A 27,747-nucleotide genomic window follows, 5' to 3' on the forward strand; every position below is an offset into this window, starting at 1 on the left:
ATATTTGCTGTATTTCAAAAACTATGGTAGATTAGTTGTGTGAATCGACAGCAGATGGCGCTGATATGATGATTGAGGCTTCAGGAACCAGGATTGAAAACCAGTCTGCATGTCTGCAGGAGTGCACTCTAGTCTGCACTCTTCAGCGTTCGATCACGTTGAGTTGAGCGCTGTGCTAGTTTCACTCATTGTTTCAGATTCAGTTTACGAAAGTCCGTCTTTGAAACAGGTTGTCACTTGTGCGTGCTCTGTTGTGTTTACGGAGTGATTACAGTGAGAAGTTGTGATTTTCAACTAGATAACATGGAAGTGATAACAGTTCAGCTTTTCAAAAGCTACTTCATTGCTACAAGCTTCTTATTGGTGAGTTGAAATCAAACTAAAATTATAATATTTTATTCTTCTATTCATCTCTAAACATAAAACTTTTTCTAATGTAGCCTATAAAATGTTCCTTCGTTTATGTATGCCTTTATAGGAATGACACCTTACAAATTATGTTGTGCTAGATTAACCATAGTTAACCTCTTTGAATATGAATAATCATTATTTGGAACATTCAGGACGTTAAGTAGCAATAATAAGTTTATAATTAGGCTACGGTTAATATAGAAGTTCACCAATAGTACCGTAATGTATTTTCAAATTATATGCATTAAACATTGGAGATTAGACAAGTGTTTCAATGTGGGCTTTAAAGTCTTACAGTCATTAGGTAATGTGATCAGTGATTGTAGAAATTTGTATCAAATTAATTCTAGTTGACAATTAGGTATATGAATTAATAAGCCTAAATATTGGTTTGTTTTTGTGCGGAATAAAAAGATTCAGAGGATACCGTGAACCGTATATGGGCTAGCTATTGTAAATGTATTAATGCATGACAACGAGACAAAATAGAATCACGTACCCTCTAACCTATAGACTAGCTGAACATAGGAGTTAGTAGGTAATATAAATAATATAAAATAAGTCAGGAATATGAAGTTGTGATCAGGAAGAAAACTTGCATGAATTATAATGCGATGATCCATTGAATATGTTTTTTACTATGTATGTGAGTAGTCCCTTATAACGGGATATAATAACGGGACACGACACTGGGGTTACATGCTATTCAAGTACGGTAGTGAAGGGGATCCCCTCATGTAAATGACCCCATGTTGTCAAATGGTTAAATAATTGTTGAAAATTATTCATTTCTAGATAAACTATAAATAAACTCTCTAAAATAAATTTTGAGAATTGAAGGGAATCGTCAGTGATGACTAAACTGACGGTTGGGTGGGGGGGGGAAGTTATAGGATTATAAAAAAAGTAGAAGCTAAGATTAGCTGTAGCCACTGTTGGTTGTCCAATTTATATTGGATAGAATGATAGTTACTCTTTTGAAAGGTTGAACCTAACGTAGAAGATTCTGAGAGGTGAACCCCTGAACCAATTTGTCTCTCCCCCTCGACTCAATTCTGGCTCCAGCATACTGGATCTTAGTTCCTGTGATTTAGGCTAGGCTATAACTGAAATACGAAACTTCAAAACATTTATATTGATATGTGTATTTGATTGAGCTTCTTGATACATTTGAATTTTCAATATTGAGACCAAGTACCGATCATGTATTTTTAGAAACTAGAGTTATATTGTTTTGTTTCTGATTCTCCTTGCTGGAATTGAACGGAATAGTTTAGCGATAAATTATTTTGTTACACTTGGATGAGTAAGGTCACGTATAGAAACATTGGTTCAGTGGTTTCATTGGTCACTAGTAAAAGTTTAAAGTTTCCTTATTTACTCGTATATCCAATTAATTGGACTCACATCGATAATAAAAGTAAATTCGTATGGCTTTTGTTGGTGGGGCGTCCCTTGCGGGAAGGTCCCACCGCCTGAATATATAGCCGTCAATGGGCCTTACGACTGACATACTTCAGCCGGGACCGACAATTAACGTGCCCACCCGATAACACGGGAGTGATCTGGTTGAAAAACTTTTGTTAATGAGAGGGGGTTTGAACCCGGGATCTTTATGCTGCTACGCAAGCAATCACTCCATATCGATAATGGATTGGATAAACGGAAATATCCTATTGAAGGTTGGATATGATATTGAAATCTAAACATATAGCTGGCTCACATTGACTTTAGGGATGTGATGAATGTGACTGTTCAATTAGGATTGTGACAAGATTAAGATAGTTTATTCACTATTATTGAAGGGTGTATTGGACACCTTTCCACGCTACCGAAAGATGAAATAAAAACGATATTGTCAGTTCCACATAATTTATTTGAGCTAAATATAATTGTCACCTTGAAATGGAGAAATTCCTCAATATCTCTCTGATCATAGTGTAAATTCTACCGTAAGCTACGGTACTCATCTTTTTGTAGTGCAATATCCCTTGCCAAAAGACTCTGGCAATTATAAGGACATCTTATAATATGAGTTTATTATCTTTAATAGGTTGATTGGTTGATAGGATGTGTTTATACAATAACGTAATCTGTGGAAAAAGAAAACATTCGAGTGGTAATAGCTCAACGTATTCAAGTGAAAGGTTTACCGCATATTTTTTGTAGGATAATGATAGTGAAATTGAATAATTGACCCAACAGTTATTTTGACACACATGTTTAATAATGAGCATTCTCAACAAGGTAGCTTATACATTATGAAGTGTCAGCACCATATTACTGGCAAACTATTTTCAGATAAGAATGCTAATTAATATTTATGTTTATTTAATCCTTATCTGTTTTTCTATGGTCACTCCGGAAGTGCGCAATGTTTCCGTAATTTTTGTTGGGTTTAGTAAAATACTCCCTTCTTGAGTTCAGTAAAGTTAGGCAACTCTCAATATTTTGGCACTTTCAATTTGTTCATTACGAATAATAAAAGTAGGCTATACCGTATGAAGTATTGGACGTTCTTTTATAAGGTTATCTATTTTATCAATGCCCCATTATATATTTGCATAATTTTGAAACTATTCCAATTATCAGAATTATACAGATGAATGATTCGTGTGTATGCTTTCGTAAAACGAAATGCAATGTTATACCATCTTTAGATCTTTATCATTACCAAATTATACTTTTGGCTGTTCTGTCAATATTGATCATCATTCAAGAAATAGAGAAAAATATTGTTCTGTATTGGCATTTATCCAAGAAATCTCAAACTAGTCTATTTTGCCTCTACCTGACACATTTCAATGTTTATGTGCATTGTTAATAGCAGTCTAACCAAGGACATCCAGGTGATTTTCATCATCTCCAGTTCACTTTCTCCTGCCAACATTTTTCCAAGAAGTTGAGCTTCATTTAGTTTCCTTCCTTCGCGCGCAAATGAATTGTACAATTGTATTAAATTCACTGGAATTTAGCTCTTTATGTCTATATTACTGCTTCTGCATCAAGATAAGAAAAATCTACATATTATAACTATAAGCCTACTGTATATCAAAGAGAATGTGTTTACCAGAGATTGATATAATAAATAGTGGTGTAAGAATCGATACCAGTATCTCGATTTTCAATAAATCTTTGGTTTGACAATATCTAGTCTTCTTATAATATTCAGATGGAAATGTGATCGTATCTTGCATGGCGTTTATATACGAGTATTGTATCAAGAAGTATATTATTATTTGTAAAGCTCATATTCGTATAATTACTATACAGTAGGGGAAAGAATCTCTTGATCTCTTGAGAATGGAAAAATATCTCAGTTCCTGCTAGTAAACTATGACATCTAAAAGCAAAGAGTAAATGCTATCACCTGTAAGACAATAATAGACGGCCTAACGGTAAATGAAACCTTCATTATGCTCATGACAATGCACTTCTAAAAATGAACACTGTCAGTGAGGACTGGATAGTGTAGTAGCATTCATATCATTGTATCAATCTAAAATGAGACAAGAACTATTTTTATAAAACTCTTCTTAGAACTCGAGTTTTTGGGTGATGGGTAATCATTACGAATTATTCTGTTGAGTCTATTAATCTCATCTCGAGAATGAGCTTTTCCATTCTTAACCAATTTTATAGTATCAACAATTTGAATTATACCGGCTCACCCACTTTTCAATGTATAAACTGAAATTGCTTAAATTGATTTCAGCAAGAAAAAAGCGCATTACCGGTACGTGCTACAATAAAGTGGAAGAAGCCAAACTGCAAAACCTTCAAAGTTATTGACTGTGGGTCACCTCACTACTTATTGATATTCAACTTGTTCAGGCCGAATACATTCTTCTCAGAAGTTTGAGGAATGATTAACCTCAGTAATAATTGTTGTATTCAAATCATAGTCATACATTTACTATACCACTGTAATAACTTATAGATATTTCGCGCTTCATATCATAAAACATATCTCTCGTACCAAAACACGTTTTGACAAGTCCATGATATAAATAAATATTCATTCAACTATAGACTTCGTGTAAAAAGGTTTGTTGTAACCTACAAGACATAATTATGTTTTATGATATCATATGAATTAATAATATAGTGGATGAATTCATTTCAATATGGTTACTTGATAGTTCATTCTATTATCAAAAGTATCTTTGGAAAAAGGTACTATTCAATTCATTGAAAAGAATTAACGATAATAGAGTGCTAAATTAACGATTTATTGTTGATTCCAGAGTGTTGTAGTAAAATGCCCTTCTCCACATTCTTCCTTGGCATGCTCCAGGACAAAACCTCCCACGATTTATCATCGTGTTATTGCACCCGCCAAATATCTATAAGTTATTGATGTGGTATGACTGTGATTAGCAAACTAAATTTAGGTAAACCATTCCTCGAACCTCTGAGAAATTAATTAATTAACTTCTATCACATACACCAGTCTGATGCTAATCCTAGAATAAGATTGGAACAAGGCGTTTCTTCATTATGTAGTGATTGTGAGTTCTAAACATATTAGCGACTAACTGTATCTTAATTATAATAGTGAAACAAATCAAATATTAGCTACCACATTCCACGCTAGATCATCAGTGTAGGCCCGCTGGTGTTCATTAATAGTGAACCATACCTTATAACTATAGCCTACTATCTATTTATATTTTTACAGTATACATTATAATAAGTATTGAATAGCTTTCACCCTCAAATAGCCTATGTAAATATTATTGCCACTGTATTATAACAAGTCATTAAGTGAACACCTTTTTCCAATTAGTAGAATTCGTATTGTGATAATGTAGTCGACGGCTAATTTCCCACTCCACCATTACCGAAATAGATATATTGGCGAGAGAAACATTATTGTTGAATAGATAACAATCTAACATTATAGCCTTAGTATAGAAATAACACTGGCCACTAGGTATTGGGTGTAAGGCGTGCAGTTGCACTACGGACTACAGAGACGGAAATAAATTAGTCACAGTAATAACATCTCAAAATATAAGGAGCTATGGATGTAGTGTACGGTATACACAAATGTCTAGTAAAGCCAACTATACTAATCAAATTTAAAAAAAAATAGTAACTATAATAGTTAACTTTTTATGTTCAAATTAATAAATACCGGTACCTTTGTAGATTGATGACTCGTTTTACTTTTGCTAAGGCTTTTTGCTTTGGATTCCCAAACGAGACTATGCATTTTACCGTGGCTTAATGACTGGAAATGAATGTTCCATCAATTTCGGGTATGGGTGGTTCCTGAACCGTGGATAAATTATCCTACGAAATGTTATAGGGATGTTCGTGTTGCTGATTGACAAGAGGATATTTGCCAAGCGGGAGTAACAGGTGTTTTTCATTTATCAAATTTGAGAGATTTTTCACCGAGAGAAATGAACAGATAGGCTACGATCAGAACAGAAATCAGAGCGAAATGTGATGATTATCTTCATTCTATTTCCAATAGATTTATCCTTTGCCTATTTTGGAATTTCTTCTTTACATTCTACTTCGGAAGATTATTTTTTCGCATTAAATCCAGTGCGGGTCACAGAGCACCCTGTAACTTCTTTCTCCCAGCATTTTGGAATTTCTTCTTTACATTCTACTTCGGAAGATTATTTTTTCGCATTAAATCCAGTGCGAGTCACAGAGCACCCTGTAACTTCTTTCTCCCAGCATCTGTTACCAAAGCTATATCAGAGAAAACCTAATTGTTCAATATATGGCTATACTTTTCCATCTCCGCACTCGTATCATTAATGCGTCGATATCCACCACATCTATTCCAGTTCGACTTTTTCTTCTCTTGGCGTTCATTTTATCTTCCTTCGACATAATTATTTTGGGAACAGGGAAAAAGCGTCATCATACCATATCTGCATGTTTGAATAACCATGCTCCAATTAAATGATGTGCAATCTAAATCTGTAGAAATGCACAAATTAATGTACATGCTATACAATCCTTTATTATGCCTCCTGCTTCCTGTACAAGTATAGAATACAATTAAAATTTTCACATCAATCAATCTGGTTGCCTACGTTTCACTCACATTCAGCCAGTCAGGTGAATATAAGGCTTCGTCTTTGAATAATTAATTTTATTTTTTATTAAATTATAATTTAATTAATTATAATTAATTTGGTGAATTCGACCTCCTTTCTGTATATACTAAATAGTATCGTCATATTATGAGGAACTTGGTGAACATAATTTAATAGGTGGGTTCCAAAAAACTTTGAAATATTCATCATGATATATCTAAAGCTCTAAATAAGGAACCCATGAGGATCTTTCAATCAATCAATCTGTTAATAAAACCTTGAAGTCAAAAGAGGAAACATGAAATTAGAACTACGATTCATTGAGGACTAGTCTTGGAGAAGCTAGGTGATAATACTACAATCACATTTTCTTATGTACTAGAAACAATAATTTGTAGTCTAACAATGTTGATGAACTTAGTTGCGCATAAACTTGGGACTCAGCTACAGTATGATTATGCATTAGAAAAAAATCAATTTGATGATAAATTTTCCTTCTGTCGTTTGTTTTTAAAGAAACAAGGTTAAAAGGGGAGACCTGTCAGAAGTCTGCGAATAAAAAGTGATGGACTTTTCAAAACCAGTTTCAGTCAGCTCACTACTATAATTACAGTTCACCTATCAAGGAGAGAATAATAAGTCAATCTGCAAAGAGTCTCAGAGCTATTTTAAATTGCATGTTTCTTGTGATGGGAGTTGCAACTGCCAAAAAGTTGAGGAATTGATATGCTGAGAATTTTAAAGAGAATCGGGAGTTCAAGAATACCAGATCACAAGATAACAAAATTGAAGGGAATTCCGGAATCCAATCAACTTATTAGCTTTTGCAAAATGAAAACAACTTTTTTGCTATACAGAATGTAATGTGGTTACATATTCGGAGTGTATTTCATCAATACGCTAGGTCTAATAGAAGATATTCAATAGAATAGAGAGAGATAATTCATATTTGCTGGAAGGCTCAACTGTAGTGTTTTTGCTTACTTATCCCATTGTTGAGAATATTTGTAGCTTAGGAATTTCATTGCGGCTTGAACAATTCAATTGAATCCATCATTTTCTCTCGGCAGTCGCATTCACTTTACTGAACAACAAAATAACTGCAATATTATAAATTAGGCTATACAAGCCTGTTCGGCGCTCACATTTTCCTCAGTCTGCCAATACTTCTTTATCAGGTTCTGGTTTATAAAGGAGTATGTCAGATATAGAGGAAGGTGTTCTTTTAACACTTTTGTTGCACACTTAACTGACCAATTATTTCTGTATTTTCTAGTACTACTTATTCAATGATCTGAGTTTGAAATAATGATTAAGCGTTTGAAATATAGGTTTTAGAATATAGAAATGTTTCTCCATCAATTATGCGAAGTTGTATTTTACTCTCTGGAATGGAGAGGTGAGATATGAGGCTTCACTTTGAAACGTCATCTTCATCTGTTGCAATTAGATATTGTAATTATTAACCCTACAGAGACACACTTACTTTATGCTAACACAGTAGACACACTGGGTTGTTGAACACCCCAATTTAATTTTGCATTTTTCTTTGAAAAATAAGGAGAAGAAAAGTACTTAGCCCATACTTCATCATTTCTTAATCATTTTCGTTCCAAGTGCATACAGATATCGAAAGTAAAGCACTGCTTATCAATATTTATACTAATTTTAGAAGTACCAATGTTCCGCCTAAGTGTTGGAGCTCCTAATCTGGTTTGAAGGAATGACTTCATCATTGCCAATGACAACTTCATCAAAAACTCACGTCTCTTCATTTTATTGTTTTGAACCTCAAGTTGTAGAGAATCATAGCATTTATTCCAATCTGATCCATCATCCCATACCACATTCGTAGTGGTCAATACAAGCAATTCTTTGTGAAAAAGTATTTGATAAAAGTCCTACGTAAAAGACACTCTGGGGTGTTAGACACCCCAAACGAAGAACAAGATGAGCTGGTAACCTTGTAGAATGCTATTACTGACTGGAAGTGGTGGAGAGCAGTTGACAATGCTTCAAACCTAATTTAGACTGGGCAAAATTTCTCATCTGTTTGATATTGTCAACTGCAGAACAGAAAAAAAATCCCTGGGGTGTGTAACACCCCACTGTGTCTCTTTAGGGTTAACTGAAGAGTTGAGGTCATAAAACGATTTTGAGCTCATAACATATCCAAAGCAAACAAGCATTTAGGTATTTTATCTCGGTCTCTAATTGCCTCCGTAGCCTCGTGTGCTTCCGTGGTTAACGCAAGAATTCTAGAACACCATTTTTCTATTTAAGAGATTGATACTTTCGAATTATACAATGTTTTCACAACTATGTATCATAGGAGTGCATATGGTTACCATATACTAGGTTTTGTCCAACTCAACTCAATCATGGTGATAATATTGTTACCGTACCATAAATGCATATTTCTGTCATTCACAACAGTTATGGAATCTATGGAAGTCGTGTTTATAGTTGTATTCACTTAAAAATTTCTGTGATAATAAAGCTGAGTAGAGTTGAAGACCTTGAATTGAAAGATGACTAGAAAGTCAAACTTCTATTCTAAAATTAGCCGGCATATGGATGGAGAGCGGCTGTGTAGCTCTTCAGCCACTGTTCAAAAGAGATGCTGTAATACCGGTATACTGATTACTGAAAGAGCCTTCTCGGTTCCCAGTACTCATGACATTTGCATCAAAATAAGGCAATGTACTTTCACTTGAATTAAACATCAATAACAACTTAAAAAAACTGGAAAACTACATTGTAGAGCACTTATTGTAATAATTTGGGAAAAATGTAATACCAAATGTACCTATGGGAGCTCGTATTAGAGAGCAAAATGGCCCAAGATCAGGAATAAAATTGATAAAGTAGGTAACATCGATTTATCAATTCCTTGTTTTTACTGTATAAGTTCATGCAGCTCTTCTACAGTCGTATTTTTTTGAACTATTATCTATTATGATTTCCTAAGTAAGAAATAGACCCAAGATATACGTGTTTTTTCATATTGCCTGTGATGATAAAATATCTTCCAGTGAGCAAAATAGAATTACCAGTCAATGACCATTGAAATTGACTCAATATTTAGAAGCTCTAAGTGGAAGATAAAAATTGACTCTAACAGTCGAAGTGGAAGATAAAAATTGAAAAAATATCATATAGACCAAGGCCTATTTCATAAGAGGGACGTGTGGATTGTTGTGTTCAGCTGCTTTTGCCACATTGCCAATACGATCATCCTTCCTTTCTCAAATCAAAGCAACCCTGTCACTAGAGGGCTATTGTTCAAAAAATGTATATCTTGAAATCAAATCAATCAAAAATGAGTGCGTATTATAATGATATTATAGATTGTTTACTGGAGTAAACATATCAAATAGGTGATCTAAACATATGCATTTAACGGGAATAGAAAGAATAATAATTATTATTGTAGTTGGTGAAGAATGAACGGTTGTGTTGTGAATACAAATATCTAGTCTAGAAAGTTCATTGACATTGCTGTCATGAATAGAAATAAATCTATTGGTTCTCCGATGATCGAATTTGGAATAATGTGGAAATATATGACAATTGACCTAGCGTATTCAATGAAACCTTTTCAATAGAGTTGTATACAAAACATGTAATCAATAATGTGTATGCTCATTTAAGCCTCAATACTTTCAACAAGTGAATTGGAATATTATAGACAATTGCGAGCCAATTCACTTACAAGTACCGTTTGTTCTTCTTCTTATTCTTTGTCTCTCCCCAGAGTGCGTTGGGGTAGCCTCAGCCCATTTCTTCCATGATTGAAAGTATTCCTGTATTCCTGATTGGAGAACAATCCCTATTCATCGCCATTCTCTTCATCTCTGGAACAGTCTTCCCTCTACTCCGTCCTATCTCCTCAATCCGGTCCTCATATGAATACCTTGGACGTCCCACTGCTCTCCTTCCTTGCTCTCTCACATTAACATACTGTTTTGTTTTGCAATCATCCCCCATTTGCTGTACATGTCCATACCAGCCCAACTGCCTCATTTCTATCCTTTCACTGACATTTCTCATACTCACTTCTGCCCTCCTAGTATTCTTTACTTTATCCCTTCTTGTCTTTCCAACCATTTTTCTATGGCACTTCATTTCCACTATCCTTGTTTTCATGGGATGATTTCATTGGCCAGCTTTCACTTCCATACAGCAAGATAGGTTCAATAACACTGTCCGATATATTTGATTATTAAACTTTTTATCAAGTTATCTTTTTTAAATATACAATATTTTGTTGCATAATAGGCGGCAGCTCCCTTTCTCATGCTGTTGAGCACCTCCTTATCTATTTTCCCATCCTCTGAAAACACTGTAGACTACTAAGCCTAATAACAATATTTATAATAACATTCTTTAACTCCGCCTAATAAAGATTTTTTTAATTTTTACTTAGGTATTCATATTTCGCTACCTGTTACATCTCCTCCCCATCCACCATAACTTGTACATTATCTCTCATTTCCTTTCACTCAACCAGTTCCGTTTGTAATGTATACAATCCCCAATTTTCCAATTATAAGTAATTATTAGAGGGACTCAATTAATTGACTCAATTAATTCCACATAATGACCCTTTTTGTACCTGGAGATTGGATAATTAGCCCACTCCAAACTTATTTCTCAATCGCCTACATTAAATATACCGGAATTTACATTTTTAAGAGTTCACGGATCCATTCTTCTTTAAAATGATGATAGTGAGTCAGATTCAGATGGATTTGTGCGATAGATAGCCTTAAATCTTCAATGATTAAACGTCAATCAATATGTTATTATTGACTTGAGTTTCTGATCAATGGAAAGTCGTTTTCCAGTCAAAATGAATAATAATTGTAGTGTAGCCTATGCATTAGATTGTATAGTGATAATTAAGCTGGGCTGGGAGCAAGCGGTCACCCTTCCATTCCAATACAATTCACTTTCCGGGTACGCTTCTCTCATGAGAAAAGTTTGAAGGAGACTCCGTACAAGCTATGTAGAGCAGTTTTCAGCGATAGAGTTCTTAACAGGATTCTCCCAAAAGCATTGAAAAAAAGTATGAGTCACAATTGATAATAATAAAAATTTTCTCATACCATTCATACCGCATGGTGTGATGGCTATTTTGTTATTACGATATTACATGGTTGGTAATTTGTTCAGTTTTTTCAAGTTCACTGCACTAATTACATCACAATCAAGGTCGTGACGTGTGTGTTTCGAGTCTGTGATTCCCCCTTAGCGACGTCATAGTTATGAAGCTCTTTCAAGAACGCATGGACTATGTAAATGATTTGTTATAGAATTTAATGCTATGTAAATCATGCAACAATGAAGGAAATATCAAGATTTTATCTTTATCTCCGGCTACGTGCTTGGGAGCATGACCAATGTGGCTTGAGTCTTTCGTATATTATCTATTTCTGTTACTGTTATTCAAAGATATTATTCATAGATAAATTATTGGTGTTTATGGAATTATGGAAAAATATATGTTGACAATTGATGGAAAACTATAGTTTTTGGTGTAATTAATGATCCAGAGCTCAATAAAACAATTAGTTTGTTAAAATATTTTTGTGCGGCCTATGTAGATAGGCTATTTCTGCAATGAAAAGTGTGGCTGTTTTACAGTTTTGCAGGTTTGACGCCTAGTGAGATCGGACTCTCCTTATAAAAATGAAAACACAAAAAATTGTGCTGTTATTACAAGGTTTAGAAAATACAAAAGTTTTCTTTAGCAAAATTATTGGGCAGCTTGCAATTTTATTCGCCTAAACCTAAGTCGACGTAAAATACCACGAATTTGTACATACTTGAATCCTTGGATGTTAGTTGTATATTGGAGTATTCCTCTACAAACATATAGGGCAACTTATAAGATCTTTCTGGATTTCTTACACTTATATAGTAGTCCTGGTCTACCTTTTTGGGTGCATATTTCAATATAGATGGCCATAGATTCCAAGAATATCCAATTATACTGAAAGTTCTGTATAACATGACAGATGATCTTCAGTATGCCAACTTCTTTATGTTTCTGGTTTTGTGTTCATAAATTATCAAGTACCGTACGAGTATACAAGTTTCCAAATTAGGTAGCAATTATTGTATCAAGCTGCTTGATCAAAACTGTATCGAGTTGTGCGGCGCTCACGCGAAATTTGTCTCAAACAAGTTCTGGAATCAATATCGATTAAAAATTCAAAACTTTACGACGCTCAAATGTCAAACGGAGCTGTAGAAAAGTTGAACTTTATGTTTTATTTATACTGCAGCATGTATAATAATAAAATACACTTTCTGAATCTGCTGCAATTCAAATAATAATTATTGTCATTTCTGATGACGATCTTTTGTCATCTGCGATATGAAATTCATGAATGAATGTACATGAATTGCACTCGAATTATTCTACCTGTCATGATTGTCTTGTGAAGCATTGTTTTAGTTGTATATAGGTTAATAGTTTGGATTTATTTCTTCACTGAGAGATTTTCGATTGAAGTTATCAGGAAGACATTGTAGAGTTTTCCTGTGTACGAAATAAATTCGAATTATTTAACAAAACAAAATAAAATTCTTTAAATAAATCTTTAATTAAACTTATTTATAAGTTCAAATAAATCCAAACTATTAACCTATATACTACTGAAACAATGCTTCACAAAACAATCATGAGCCGCATATGAAATAAAGTAGAATAATTCAAGAGCAATTCATGTACCTACATTCATTCATAAATTTCATGTGCCACATCAAAGAATGTGAGTGTTTTTCACTTTAAAGTTTTATGAAATACGATAGTAAAAATGAACTTACTTTCTTCCAAAAACATCATAGTAGGCTAAAAAATTGCACGCACGTGTAAAGTATTAGAGTATTCAAATATGAGAAAAATGAAGAGAACCACAAAGTTTATAAGCAACAGAGGACGGAGATTGGTCTACTCACTTTTAGGTCCCATATGCTAACACTACATTTACTTATAGATATGGTAACATTTATTATGTTTCATACGGGATTTGAACGTACAGCTAACATTTCTCCGTTTAAACTGAGTTACCTATCTGCATATGGGCCTTAGGGCAATAACCCGTGTCCTAATGAAAGAGGGTGTAGATATCGATATATTATTTTCCAGTGATAACTCTTAATCTACTTCATTTCCCAGGCTGATCTGTAGATTCCTCTCTTTACAAATACGATGCACCAGTACATTAATTTTCATAAATAATGAACCACTTCTGTTGAAAGAGTAATAAACTCTTGTAATTTAGTTGAACAACTTAACCATCGCAGATGATGAATTATTCGTTTTTGAAGTTGGTTCCCAAAGTTTGAAAACATGTCACAAGTCCTAACATTAGAGTTGAGCTAGAATTGCAGTAAAATTTATTGTCCTTGGCAGTAGTTGGCAGAGCTGTGATGTAATCCACAAGAGTAGCCTATGTCTATTCTTGATGGAACTAAAGAAATTATCATCTTCCTGTTAATAATGAACAGTTTTCCTCATGGTTCAGCAATATTTTCTGCCAGAATACAAGGAGCTTAATACTGCAGTCTTTCCGTTCAATTCGAACCTTAGTCCAATTACGGTACTAAAATGCTGATAGTCTATCTGTTTCAAATGAAATGAAATTAGTCAGGCATTGGTGTCATCCACTCTGAGCTGATCAGATACGTTACATACCTAGTTATAGATTTGAAAATTTAATGTTTGTGATACTGACTGAGAAAAAGGAATGAACTCGTAATTTTTCACGAAATATAAAATATTGGAATGCGTGTCGATATTACGTTATTATTAGATATAACATTTTTATATTACCGAATTCCACGTTAAAATTTCATCAAAATATAGGCTACTTCAAATAACTAACTTCCTTCATCATTGAGAATACCATCACGATACAACCGAATTCTTTGTTACTCTCTTTCCAGTTGAAGTTGAAGGATATTTGGGTTTGATAGTATGAGATATGTTATTCTTCAAGAATTATGATAAAAATTAGAAAAATAATTACTGTAGCCTACGTTACTTGCTTAGCCTGGAGTGATCCGTGGTCTAGTGGATAGAGTGCTTGCGTAGCAGCATAGAGATCCCGCGTTCAAACCCCTCTCATTACCAGTTTTTTAGCCAGATCACTCCCGTGTTATCGGATGGGCTTGTTAAATTGTCGATCCCGGCTGAAATATGACAGTCGTAAGGCCCATTGACGGCTTAAATTATATATTCAGGCGGTGGGACCTTCCCGCAAGGGACTCCCCACCAACAAAAGCCATACGAATTTACTTTACTTAGCCTACTCCAGCTCTAGATATAAATACATAAGAATACATTTATGATATTATTGAAAGGAAAATATGATCATGTTCATGATTAAAAACACTACACAATGAAATTTGGTGAGAAACTATGAATAGGTGCTCTCGGAAAATACCTGAGAAGAATTCTCATTTGACAACATCGTTTGTAACGCTATGTAACTCTTCTTATTTCATGAGCTGAACTTTTCAGACTGTAGCAAACTATTGAAACACGTACCTGTATTCTTGTCTCTGCATTGAGGTGCAACATATATCTGTTGCCGATTGTGCTATGCAATGTTCGCAGTCTCCTGTTTCTGGCGTGAAATATATGCTTTACCTTATAGAAAAAGTACCTACATTATTTATGAATCACGAAAACAAGTAGGCTACATACGAGAACAAGTACATATCCAGGAATTGAATGAATATTGAAGGGAAAGGGATAAGAAAGGAGACAATTTCATTCATGATCATTTTCTTGGCCAAGTTTTTTTCATTATTCAACTGAAGAATTTCAGATCTAGTTTTGAGCATGCTTGATATTTTCTCGTTTATGCAGAAAATTTATATTCTAGTCTTGTTTCATGAAGAGCGGTAGTAGATACTGTATAAAATTCTACATAGTCTGTAGGCATCGACCAGTTTTTTTGATGATCCAGTTTCAGTCATGCCACTCCCAAACAAGGTAATCTAATTTCATCTCCTGCAGTTGCCAACCTGAGAAAACACCTCAAATAAGCTTCTTTCACAAGTTTCTTTTCCTCATTCTTGAAGAATATGGTTTTAATCTTTTCATTATTGATCTTTATTAATGCAACTCTTTTCTGAACAAATCACTTTCTCAATTACTGAAGAAGAAAATAAAAAAGGAGGAAATGGCTCATTTGAGGACCTTCAAGAATGAGGAAAACACCAGACGTTTGTTAAATATATCTCTAGCATGTTTTCAACCCATGAAAATGCAGGTGTTGGTAACGTAATGAGGAAATGATATTGTTCGTATACCTATAAATGAGTTAGATGCAAAAGCATTCATTTGAATATTCGTATTTTTAGATCGTACATAGTTTTACCCGTCTAGGAAAATAATAAAATTGAAGTGGATGCTGTATGCAAATAAATGACTGTGGAAATCAGTTACCTATGAGTTGATTCTTTATCTCAATCACGACTTCAGAGAGACTAGATGTTCCTCTACCTTTTTATCATTTTATCATAAAAATCATAGGAAGCCTAAAATCTCAAAACTTAGATAATCTCCAGTTTGGTTTTTGAAATTAAATTCAAATATTCTTTATCAGGCCTTGTTCTCTGAAAGTGGAAGAGAAGAAGTTTGTTCTCTCAAAGAGAGAAGGTTCTCTCTCAAAGCGAACCATCTACAAACATGGGAATAAAGGTGGATTTGAGACTTGAAACACTCCTCTCTACCTCTCAACCCTGAGTTTCTTGCAATGATCAGTTTTTCTGTAATCTCTCCACAACAATAAATATAGTTATTATGTAGTTAATTATTGCATACTATGATCTCGCAAACATGCATTTGTTGGGTAACTAATCTACTATTGTTTTGACAATTTCAGATATCCTACGCGGTGAGCCTACCCCAATTCCAGCAATCGCCCCCGTCAGGTAGGCTAAGCGCCTCAACGGGACGTGAACAACAGTCCAGGCAACAGATGAGGTTCGAACAAAATTTCACTTTACCATTTATAAATGCAAGAAGTATAAGATTTCCAACGTCCTCCCTTTCGATTGGCTTGGGCTTTCCTAGCGACAGTGTTGAGGAAAGATTGGACCCGCCCACCACTGACAAGCTAGTCAGGTCAGAACTCAATCGATTAGGGGTCAATATTGCATGAAGGTGGCAGAGTCTAACATGATTTTTGTGTTCAATTAGCTAGGAATCATTACCATTATTCAAACAATATTTTTTCTCACAATCACATGTATCTTTAAAAGTATGTTCAATGTTGATATGATTAATTGCGTCAGACCCACCGCACATGGTGCGGCTGTTTTGCAACTACAGTTGCATACCAGTTGCCTCTGAAACCAATTTTCAATTGAACAAAACTTCAGTCCGCTCACGGGTGTAATTGTAAAGGGCTTGTTGTAAATCAATTGCATCTATTTGCTCTATTTCATCTTGTGCAACTGAAGTCTGCAACGCAACTGCAACCGCTGTCCTACGGTTGTATGCAACTGGTTTCAGGATGGCTTGAGACTGGTCAAGAACTAGTTACATTGTTAGCGCCTCCCCACCTAAATACATTACCAAGGTAAACAAAACAAATCACTCTGTGTGCGCTGGACCTTATAGACACACCAGGAAATATAAAATATATTTCCATTTATAAATATTCCACCATTTATAAAATATCAACTTTTATATGTGTTCCATTAAACAATTATTAAACTATACAAACTTTTATACAAACTATTATAAAAACTATTATACAAACAATTATACAAACTTTTTGTTATGATATAATTGTAGAAGTAGTAATCTTGACTAAACTATTATACAAACAATTATACAAACTTTTTGTTATGATATAATTGTAGAAGTAGTAATCTTGACTTGGGTATTCTAAAAGGGTATCTCATAGACTCAATAAAGAAAGAAAAATGTAAATTTTATCCTAGTAGAAGTAGAAAAACCGTAAATTATATTAATTAGTTGATGTGAGATTTTCTGATGCAAGTAGTACCGTAGTACCTATAGCAGAATTATGAATGTGATGATTGATATTTCAATGTGGTATGTATGATTGGTGGAAGTCATAAAGAAAAATAAGAATAAAAAAGTTATAGTTCATTCATCCAAATAAAGTGGACAAACTAACATAGAAAAGGATGTCTATGTATAGGCTCATCTTTGTGAAGTCATCATTTTACAATAGTAATAGCTTGTCGTTATCTCTATAACAATGTACAAGGCGAAAATTACTGTATCATTAGTTTACAGCTTAACAATATCAAGATAAATCTTAAAATACCTTATTTTAGGAAATGAAGTAAATTCAATACATTTATTCAAACTGTAAATTTTGATTGAATTGTACAATTTGTCTCTTTTTCTTATCAAAATAGAGTTTCAAATCTCAATGAATAACTTACTACTTATTCGTTTTTGTACACATTGGAAAAAGACAGCTCAATGTAGCATATTCCATTTATTAAATTTGTTGAATATGTATTGATGTTGTGAAACTTCTCCATAATTAAAATAAAACTATTTTTATTTGTCAACTCCACTTCATGGATTGTTAGTTCGGTATTAATTTAGTGTATAGAATAGACACAGATTGATCACAACAAAAAACAGAGCTCACCCATAGAAATTTTTTCATATCAAGTGAAAATTACCTTGGGCTAATAAAACAGGGTTTCAATTGTAGCCTAAAATTTGTTCATTTCAGCTTATATTTGAATGATTTTTGTCTAGATCACCTAGTGGAAGTGAATGGGCTTTCGACTCCATCAATCCTATGCTCGCAGGATCTCAATCAAATTCTGGATCCACTCATGGAGTGCGCAGTAACAGAACTGGTCAGTTTCATTTTGTTTATATTAATTGATCATAATATTTTATTTATTGGTTTCCAGTAACAATCAAATTTGATTACAACATTCTTCATGAAAAATATTTGTTTGCCACTTGAACTCGTACCTATAACGAATGGGTAACCGTAATGGAATGTGTTGATTCCACAGCAATTAAAGCATCAGTTCAAGAAGCTAAAAACATGAAGGCTACTCTTCATTTTATGATTCAAAGTTATTCACTGAACAAGGGCAATTGAACCTTATATTGATTCATTGTGCTAATTCAGCTTACTCGAATAGGCTAAATTGGAGCAATTAGATTGTGGTTATACTACTAAATCAATTGATCGACAATTTAATAAATGTGTTAGGCTACGATATCTGTGATAGAGTACATTCTTTATCGAATAGAGTTTATTGGAAGAAGTATAGACCTAATCTGAGATAAGTTATTGTTTAATTCTCCAAGTTGTAAAACTGCTTGATCCGAAATAGTTTACTATCATCTTCAAAGAGTAAATAGCTGCTTCCAACAACAAATATAATTGGCCACCAAGCCAATACTTAGCTCAGTTATGTTAATGACTCATGAAGAAATCGCATGATCCAAAGTTCCAAATGATAGACCATCTCATTCTACAAGAGTACTGATTTGATGAAGGGCATATAATCAGCAAATATTTATGTACTTTAATTTTTCCCCCATTCACTGGAAACAACTTTTCATGTTTGTCGGCCCATACTACCCAACCCCTCTAACTCAAATGAAAACTGATTTTTTATATAGTATTCCTGAATAATTCTTTTATAAGATCTTATTTTTCTGTTTCGGCATGTAGACTCGGTGAAACTGAGATCCACTCCCTATAATTATTGTACACTATATATTTTTTACATGTGTGGATAATTATATTAAATGAAACATAGCAATATGTAACACATAAACCAAGAAATACATGGAAAAGCTCGTTGCTTACTCGTTTCACACTTCAATCTGAAGCTTCGTATCAAATGTAATATTTTTCGTGAAATCCCACTAAAATATCAAATCAAGAATAAAATAATGGAAGAATTTTGTACTGAGGAATCACTGAATTTCCAAGTGTCACTCTGCGCCCCACCTTGATAGCTAGGTCTGCGACCCACTTTAGTGGTCTTTATAGGTCCACGACCCAGAGTGGGATGCGACACAAGCACCGGTTGGGAATTGTTAGTCCAAGTCAAACATAAAATGCTCCATATTTCTTGGGGATTAAATTTGTTATTGAAAATATATTACTGTATATTATTGTTATCCTACTATTTCATTCTCATATATATTCGTATCCCATTTCAACATCTGCCTTATATTTTTAATTAAGATTTTTTATTGTTCCTTTCCAGCTATGTCGGATGAAATAGTGTTCCCCGACCAGCTTCACATGCTCAATGGCAAGGTGAAGAACAGAGGATCTACTAACAAGGACAACCAAGCCATTTTCTCCTTACCCAATAACACGACACCGAAATGTGTTGATCCCACATCGGGATCAACTTTCTGTGAACAAATTGATGAATATCCTGAGTAGGTACACCAAGAACACTCTATAGTTGATAGACCAATTAGACATTAGACTTAGATTGAGGTGACAAATTTCATTAATCAGTTTTCATTTGTTTTATTTATTTCATGGTTAAAATTCCTGTATTTATCCTGTCTCAGAGGCAATTTATACCACTAATTTCTTCTGTATTGGTTAATTAATACTAAAGTTGTAGATATACTTACCACTACAACGAATTGTAGTGAAAATAATATTAGTTGCCCCCAAATACAAATAATGTAGCCTGATTTAAATGTTTTATTGATTCAAGTATCAAGGATAAATATTTCATTCTAGAGACGAATTAGACAATATGAAGATTTAATTATTTTATAAGTATAATAGATTACTACCAACATATTTTGCAAGAATTTTGTAGTATTGAATTATGGGAATGTATATTTTCAATCAGTTCCATTCGATTTCATACTTGTTCAAACTAAGTTCAATTATCAAATTATAAAGATTATTAAACGGCGAGAGTAAATTGTCCGTCGAATTTCTTGAATAAGTGAACGTCTTTTCTTGCAAACATGTACGCGTTTATTCATGGTATGTTGAACACTGTTCAGTCAATAATAATATAATCCTAAACAGAAGATTGAAAAAATCAACAATATCTTCGATTACAACTGATGGAATGGGGAATAGTAATGTATTTCTTGATTATCGGTACTATTTTGAATACCCTATTCATTTATTATGAAGTGTAATGTATTTTTTTTTTGTTCCAGTTCAATCATAGCAGATGTGGTACAGAAGAGAAGAACTCAATTTCAAACGTTTTTTGGAGATGATGTGGTAAGTTTTTATTTACTTCTTTGGTAGACTATCCATTTGTAGTTAAATAATCAGGTCAAGAGCTAATCATTTTATGCTAAACTGGTTCAAATTTATGTTTATTGATATTTAGAAATAAACTTCCCAAATATATGGTTTTTAAACAATACTAAGCTTTATAATGTTGAAATTGAAACCCTATTCAGGAATATTAGAGGCTCTTTTCAAAACAATAGGTGTTAACAAAGTGTGGATACACAATAATTCTGATGTTAAAACCGACATAATATTGAAGTTGTGTTTCTTTTCTGGCTCAAAATTTTGCAAAATTACTCAAAAATTTCCAATTTATAGAGATTTGAGTGAAATATTTTTGTTTTTAATCAGTTTTCAAGTATCAAAATTCAAAATTTCTAGTTTAGTCATTAGTTTTGAAGTGGAAATTTGACTTTTCAAAGTAAAAGTGAAATCTTAACCTTATTCTTTTTTGAAACTTTTATTTGTAAAAATTTGGGAGAAGACAGTTTTGGGCTATGCCTGTTGTCTTCTCCCAATCATATTATAATAATAATTAGGCTATTATAATTATTATGATCTGTAATTGCCAATGAAATGAAATAATAGTCATTAACTTGGAAGCTGATATTTGTGAGAATTAATTTAAATATGATATGTTACAGATATGTTTAAAATTGATTCAATTCAGTTTTTGTGAAAGAACACGTTTTTATACGGTTGTTGATTATAAAAATGACTAAACATTTTTATATGCGGTACCAGCAGTTGACTAATTATTGCTAAATGGTCATTTTGCATTTCTTTTGTTTAGAGATTCATGATTATGATAACCTTTAATATCATGTTTACATTTTTTATCATAGAATTCTATAACTTACAGTTCTCTATAAATTTTCAGGTAACAAACGAACTGTTCAACAGAATCGATGATAATCTTCGTCAGATGAGTCTTTGCGTTTCTCGGGTAAGTTTTATGTAGATAATGTGAATTATTATTTTATTCTGTGAATCAAAATTCGTATATCAAACGTATTATGGAAAAGCATTCGACTGAGCTTCAGGACATTATTTATATCAGTTGAATACGCCTGCATTTACCATAATGTAAATTTAAAAAATTGATTTAAAATAATGTACGCAACCTCTTGGTTCAAGGTTTATATATTTCATATGAAAAGTCTAATGAAAATTGAGCTCAATAATTGTGCAGATATGATGCCATGATTCAAAAAACATATATATTTTATATCTTGGCGAATTCGATTTCATGACTGTTCCAGAATCAGTCTATCGTCGCAAAGGTTGATAGCACAAAGCACCTTAAGCACTGCCGCAGTCGTTAGGTAATATAAATTATAAATCCCAATATAAGTAGAGAGCTATAAACGCAATTAGAATACATAGATGTAATATATTCCAGTATAAATAGAGTACTTTTACTGACTTTAACTACTTTTGTCAATCTGGTAAACATTCACGGTAATAACTAGATTTGGAAAAATCTTTTCCATAAATTATTTGTCTATATGAATTTTCTACTTCTTCTTGTTATCTAAATAATATTTTTCGAGGAAAACTCATCCTTTGATATTTTCATAAATGTGTATCTTTAGTAATAAACCCACATCCTGCAGTAAATGACCAACATTTCCCATGTGGTTACATTGAGAACAATACATTGCAGGATGTTTAGATAGTTTTTCAAGATAAAAATACATCTTTAGCTTGAAAAACACTTTGTTTTGACATGTGCTTCAGGAAGGAAACATTTATTCCATATCATTTAGAGAATAAGATAAAAATTATCGATTTATAACTCAACTGTCACTATTAAAGAAGACTACCTGTCACACCTGCTATTCAACGTTCTGGTCCGACTCATACCCGATTTTTCTGTGGGTGAAGGGGTGATGGTAGAACAGACATGAGGAATATGTGTGGCATGCAGTTTTCTGGGCCGTAGTTGGATCGAAACAATGCATAAGATGGCCCAGGCATCATCCGTATTGTTATAAAAGCGTGGCATAGAAGATACATTCCAAAGAATTACATCAATAATCTCTACCCTTACAGCATAATCCTAATTCATAATCAACTGATCACATGTTTTGAATCAACCAAATTCAAAGATATATATTCAAAGCTCAAGCAATAATTCTCAATAAGATCTTGTATTGCCAATTCTATTATTCTATTCCCGGAATAGAATAGTATTCCATATCGCAAAAGTGTGGAGAGCTAGAGAGCATCAACTTTAGCAGCTTCATGATTGGCTACAGTATATAACGGTTTAGTTTCAATGTCTGTTCGGTTAAAAAAATATTGAATGAAGCCTATAATGGAATAATGTAAGGAGGATTAGATTTTCTTCCCAATTTTATTTGAGATAAGCTGAGTTTACAACAAAGCTATTAACAAAATGTTAATAACTTAATTTTTATAGATTCTATTGGATTGAACATAACTTATCATACACATAATGGACTTATGTGCTTGTCAAGTACCGTTCAATCTAATAGAATTTATAAGGATTAAGTTATTAGCATTTTGTTAATAACTTTGGTGTAAACGCAGCATAAATCCTTATAGATTCTATTAGATTAATCGGAACTTGAACACATATGTTCATCATGTGTATGATAAGTTATGTTCAATCTAATAGAATTCATAAGTATTAAGTTATTAACATTTTGTTAATAACTTTGGTGTAAACGCAGCTTTATAATTCTATAGAACGAATATTGTGTTCTACTCTCAAGTTGATAAACAGAAAACAATGACCAGATGCACCACAACTCATAATATATTCCGGTTTACTCCACTGATTTATCGGAATATACCAAACATAACTCCAATAGGTAATAAAAATTATTTGATAAATGATTATTTTAAATTTTAACTTTAATTTATTTACAGGAACAAGTAATCTTCCCAAAACTGGCCCTGAATAAGGATGATATATGGAAGTACATTGTTAATGTGAATGAAACCTACAGACAAGGCATCAGAGTTGAACAATGCTCGTGAGTATTGCTATTGCACCTTATCAACAACTTCTTATCAATCTGATTATCTTTGTAACAATCTCATTTCTGTTGGAAGCCGTCAAATATTCCTATTATTAAAATGGATGGATATTTGAAAAATATAGCCACCTAGGAATAGGAATAAGAAATAGCTACAACTTCCAATTAGGAATTAAGATTCAAATAAGATACTGTTTGAAGGAAAAAATCATAGTTTCATCTTGAATAACATGAATTATAAATTTATAAATCATACACGAACAAGCACATCTAACAAGCATTAATACAAGCACAAATCATGACAAACAATTATTGGGAGAGCAAAAGGTAGACAAAACCCCAAAAATATTTCCCTCCCTATTTTAAAACTTTCTTATTAATTTCATTTTATTTTTTATTCAAAACCATACAATTTCAAGAAAAGTACCACAGGCTAAAGCCTAAAACGGTTTCAATTCTAATTCATACAAACGTGCAATCTAGCAGGTTATGTCACACAATCTTAATTTCCAGTTATACTCCAATTCACAGTCTAAACAATTATTTCATAGATATAATGGAAAATCACCTCATTAGGAATTCAATATTTGGGAATTGAGAGATTTGGAGAAAAAGATACAGGGATACAGGCTCAGTACCCAAAACTGTTACTCTCTCTGATGCTCACACACACACACACACACACACACACACACACACACACACACACCACACACCACACACACCACACACACACACACACACACACACTGCACTTCTCAATTATATTGTAGATATGATGCAAAATCACCTCAATAGGAATTCAATATTTGAAATTCAGTATTTCGCTCCCCAACCCCAACTACAGGCATTAGCCCATGTGAGGAGCCTCTTTCACTTTATTTATAATATATTTTTATGTACTCTGCGTGTAAACGAAGAAGAATAAATTCAATTTCAATTGCAATTTACAAATTGTTCTTTGCCGGTAGTGCCATATTGTAATTGATAATATTAATTTGTATGTAATTACTTTTATCACAAATGCATAACTTTGAATTTAACAGGAAAGAGAACAAAGCGTGCCTGTTCAGCGAATTCTTTCCGCGGCCATCGAAGGCGACCTGCAAGCAGAAGTTCATCTACAGGAAGCTGATCGCCATCAACTCGTTGGGTGAGCCCGAACCAGATGCATTCATGTTCCCCTCGTGCTGCTCGTGTGTGCTCGAGTACAACTCGAGTGACCTCCAGCTGAGGTCCGCCGAGCCCGAGACACCTCGTGCCGTCTCCGCGCTGCCGCTGGGCGGTCACCCCAACCCCCGCCCCACTACCGGTCGCCCTGATCCCAGGCGGAAAATCAACGTCTGATCTCAACCCATAAGCTTGCTTGCTCTTCTTGCTTGATGAGGGTCTCTTCACACTTTTAGCTACACGCTACGATCAAGCACGTCCCATCTCCCAATTTTAAATCCAAGTGACGAATCTGTGCCGTTCACATTCGTAGATTGGATTTAATATTGTGTAATAGGACGATAGAAGATGTTAACAGGTCAGATTTGTAGCTTGGATTTCACATTGGGAGATAGGACGTATTTCAGCGTAGCGTAGCTAAGTGTGAAGAGACCTTAAGATCCGGGTGATATGATACGTGTAACCTTATCTCACAACACATAACAATTATTATATCAACAAATCTTAGAATATAATTTCTCCAGGATAAAACATTGTGTTCCTGCTTGATTGTTCTTCATAGTTAAGTGGTCCCTAGACAGTCAATATTATTGAACAAAACCAGTTCCTACTTATAACATTAGGCCAAACAACTAGAATGAACTAAGCACGATGCTATAAGAAGGTCTTACGTTATAAGTAGGTACTGATCAAGGATATATATAGATATACACTATAGATATATCTATACACTATTCTTGGGTAATGTGTACAATAATATTGACCGTCTAGGGACCGGTTCGATGTCATCTGAAATGTGTGTGTAGTGAAGTCATTTTTGACACTTAAATGTACACCAATTTATTATCAAATTGTGAGATATAAACTCTGTGAGCAATCATTGTCTGCGTGCTTTCAAAAGTTTGATTTATTGATTATTTTTATGCGTTGATGTCTTGCAATATTGATTTCATTGTGCTTGATGTTAGTTATTGCGATCTAGTTGTGATGGGATCTTGGAAAACATATAGTGAGCAACTTAATAACTCATCAGTTTATAGAACAAAACAGACTTCAATTAATACATCCGAAACTAAAATATCAATTTTGTATACAGTTAGCTTGTCCATTTCATTTATAAGACTTGATTTAGATTATGATGGCGCTATAAATTACCATACAAATGAACTTTCCAATTTAATCTTGTATCAAAGCATACTTGATCATTTATTTAGAATCAACCTTTTTTGAACGAGATCTTGAGGTGTATCATTCCAGTACAATGTCATTATATTATATGGATGGTTTTGTATAAAAACGTACTGTTTTTGAATAAACCTACATACCGGTACACCATAATAAAATAATACAATACTACATCTATTATAATAAATACTAACACTAAATATGGTTGAAAATTTGAATAGAGTTTGATACGGTACTTTGATATAAGCTGTTGAATCAAACTATTCCCCACTGATTTACTACCTACAGAATTTATCATAATTATTACTTGTGTTCATTCAAATGTCGACATTGGGTGGCCTACACTAAACTTTCTTCTTTTATTCGTTTTCAAAACACTACTGTAATAATAATTCCTTGTATGTAGATCTACTCTGAGATTTATGAAGTTCATGAATCTCGTATATGCTCTCCAGAGAAAAATAAGAAAAATATAATACCGTATACAATTATATAATATAGACCTACACTATTTTTTATAAAATTTGTGAAGAATAACACATATTATCGAGATCTATAATCAATAGTTCTCAGCTTCCCTAAAAATAAAATCACAATCATCTTCTCTTCATTTCATTTTTTTCTATGATTATTTTAATTGCATTTTTCGTCTCTAGAAAAAGAACTTGGTAGCGAAGAACTTTGAAGTGCTACCGCCTACACATACTTTGTAAAAATTATTTCTATTAAGTTAATTCCTTTTAAACAATTCTTCAAGTGGGGATTTAAAAAAAACAAACAAAAACATTCCTGATTAAAAATGAATGTTATTTTTTAAATATAACTTAATTAGGCCTTTATGACTTCATTATTCTAGCTTGTAATACCAAATCTTAGGAATAAGTTAATATTATATTAGTGTTATTATTTTGCAATTTTTTTACTTTGTTAATAACAAAATCAATGTATATTAATTACTACGCGATGAAAGCTTGATATAAGTATAATACTTTTCATAAGCTAACTATGCAACTCCATTACCTAAACCACCATATTTATCTTTCCATTTTATTTTTTCGATGGAGACAATGGATGCTTTACATTGATTGGATTCAACGCCATTCATTCATCATTTTTAAACTTATGATAAGTCTTATTTTTTAACAATTCATCTCATATTCTATTAAGCTATGTATTATGATACTCTATTATTGTGAATTATTCGACAATGCCTAATTAGTCTCAGTAGATTTTGGAAGCATTAGAAGCGAAATAGGCTACATCTGATGCAGGTATAAAGGCATTATGTACGGTACTGTACCGTACCTACATAGTATGAATAAAGTTATTAAGAGACACTAGACAGACCCACCAAAAATTGATCTGAAATATACTTCATAATAAGAATTATTCTTGATGTGAAGTAATGTTGCAAATTAAAGTTTGTAAATATTTTCGAATATTACTATTATTTTCCAAATTATTTGATGAATTCAGGAATCGTATGCCGAAATCTAGTCTATATAATATTAAGGAAATTACTGTTAATAATATAAAAATTGAGCTAGAATAAGAATATTATGTTAAGAGTATTGTATTTCTAATAAAGAACTTAAATATATCAAACTGAATGTTTTCTCAATCATTCACTAT

The 27,747-nt window shown here is 33.1% G+C and overlaps 1 protein-coding gene across 2 annotated transcripts; it reads left to right on the plus strand.

The window, feature by feature from the left end:
• Positions 1–122: 122 nt before the first annotated feature.
• On the plus strand, positions 123–27,720 carry LOC111060265 (neurotrophin 1). 2 transcript variants are annotated; one of them, XM_022347928.2, is made up of 8 exons: positions 123–363; positions 16,385–16,626; positions 18,253–18,356; positions 19,737–19,917; positions 20,671–20,737; positions 21,633–21,698; positions 23,651–23,757; positions 24,807–27,720. In XM_022347928.2, the coding sequence occupies exons 1-8, from the start codon at positions 304–306 to the stop codon at positions 25,105–25,107; spliced, it is 1,128 nt and encodes a 375-aa protein (XP_022203620.2). In that variant the 5' UTR covers positions 123–303; the 3' UTR covers positions 25,108–27,720. The 2 variants fall into 2 exon arrangements, with proteins under 2 accessions (XP_022203620.2, XP_022203628.2); XM_022347936.2 differs by having other exon boundaries at positions 124–363; positions 16,385–16,485.
• The last annotated feature ends 27 nt before the right edge of the window (positions 27,721–27,747 follow it).

Source organism: Nilaparvata lugens, chromosome 2, assembly GCF_014356525.2.
Source record: "Nilaparvata lugens isolate BPH chromosome 2, ASM1435652v1, whole genome shotgun sequence".
Classification (NCBI taxonomy): Eukaryota; Metazoa; Arthropoda; class Insecta; order Hemiptera; family Delphacidae; genus Nilaparvata; species Nilaparvata lugens.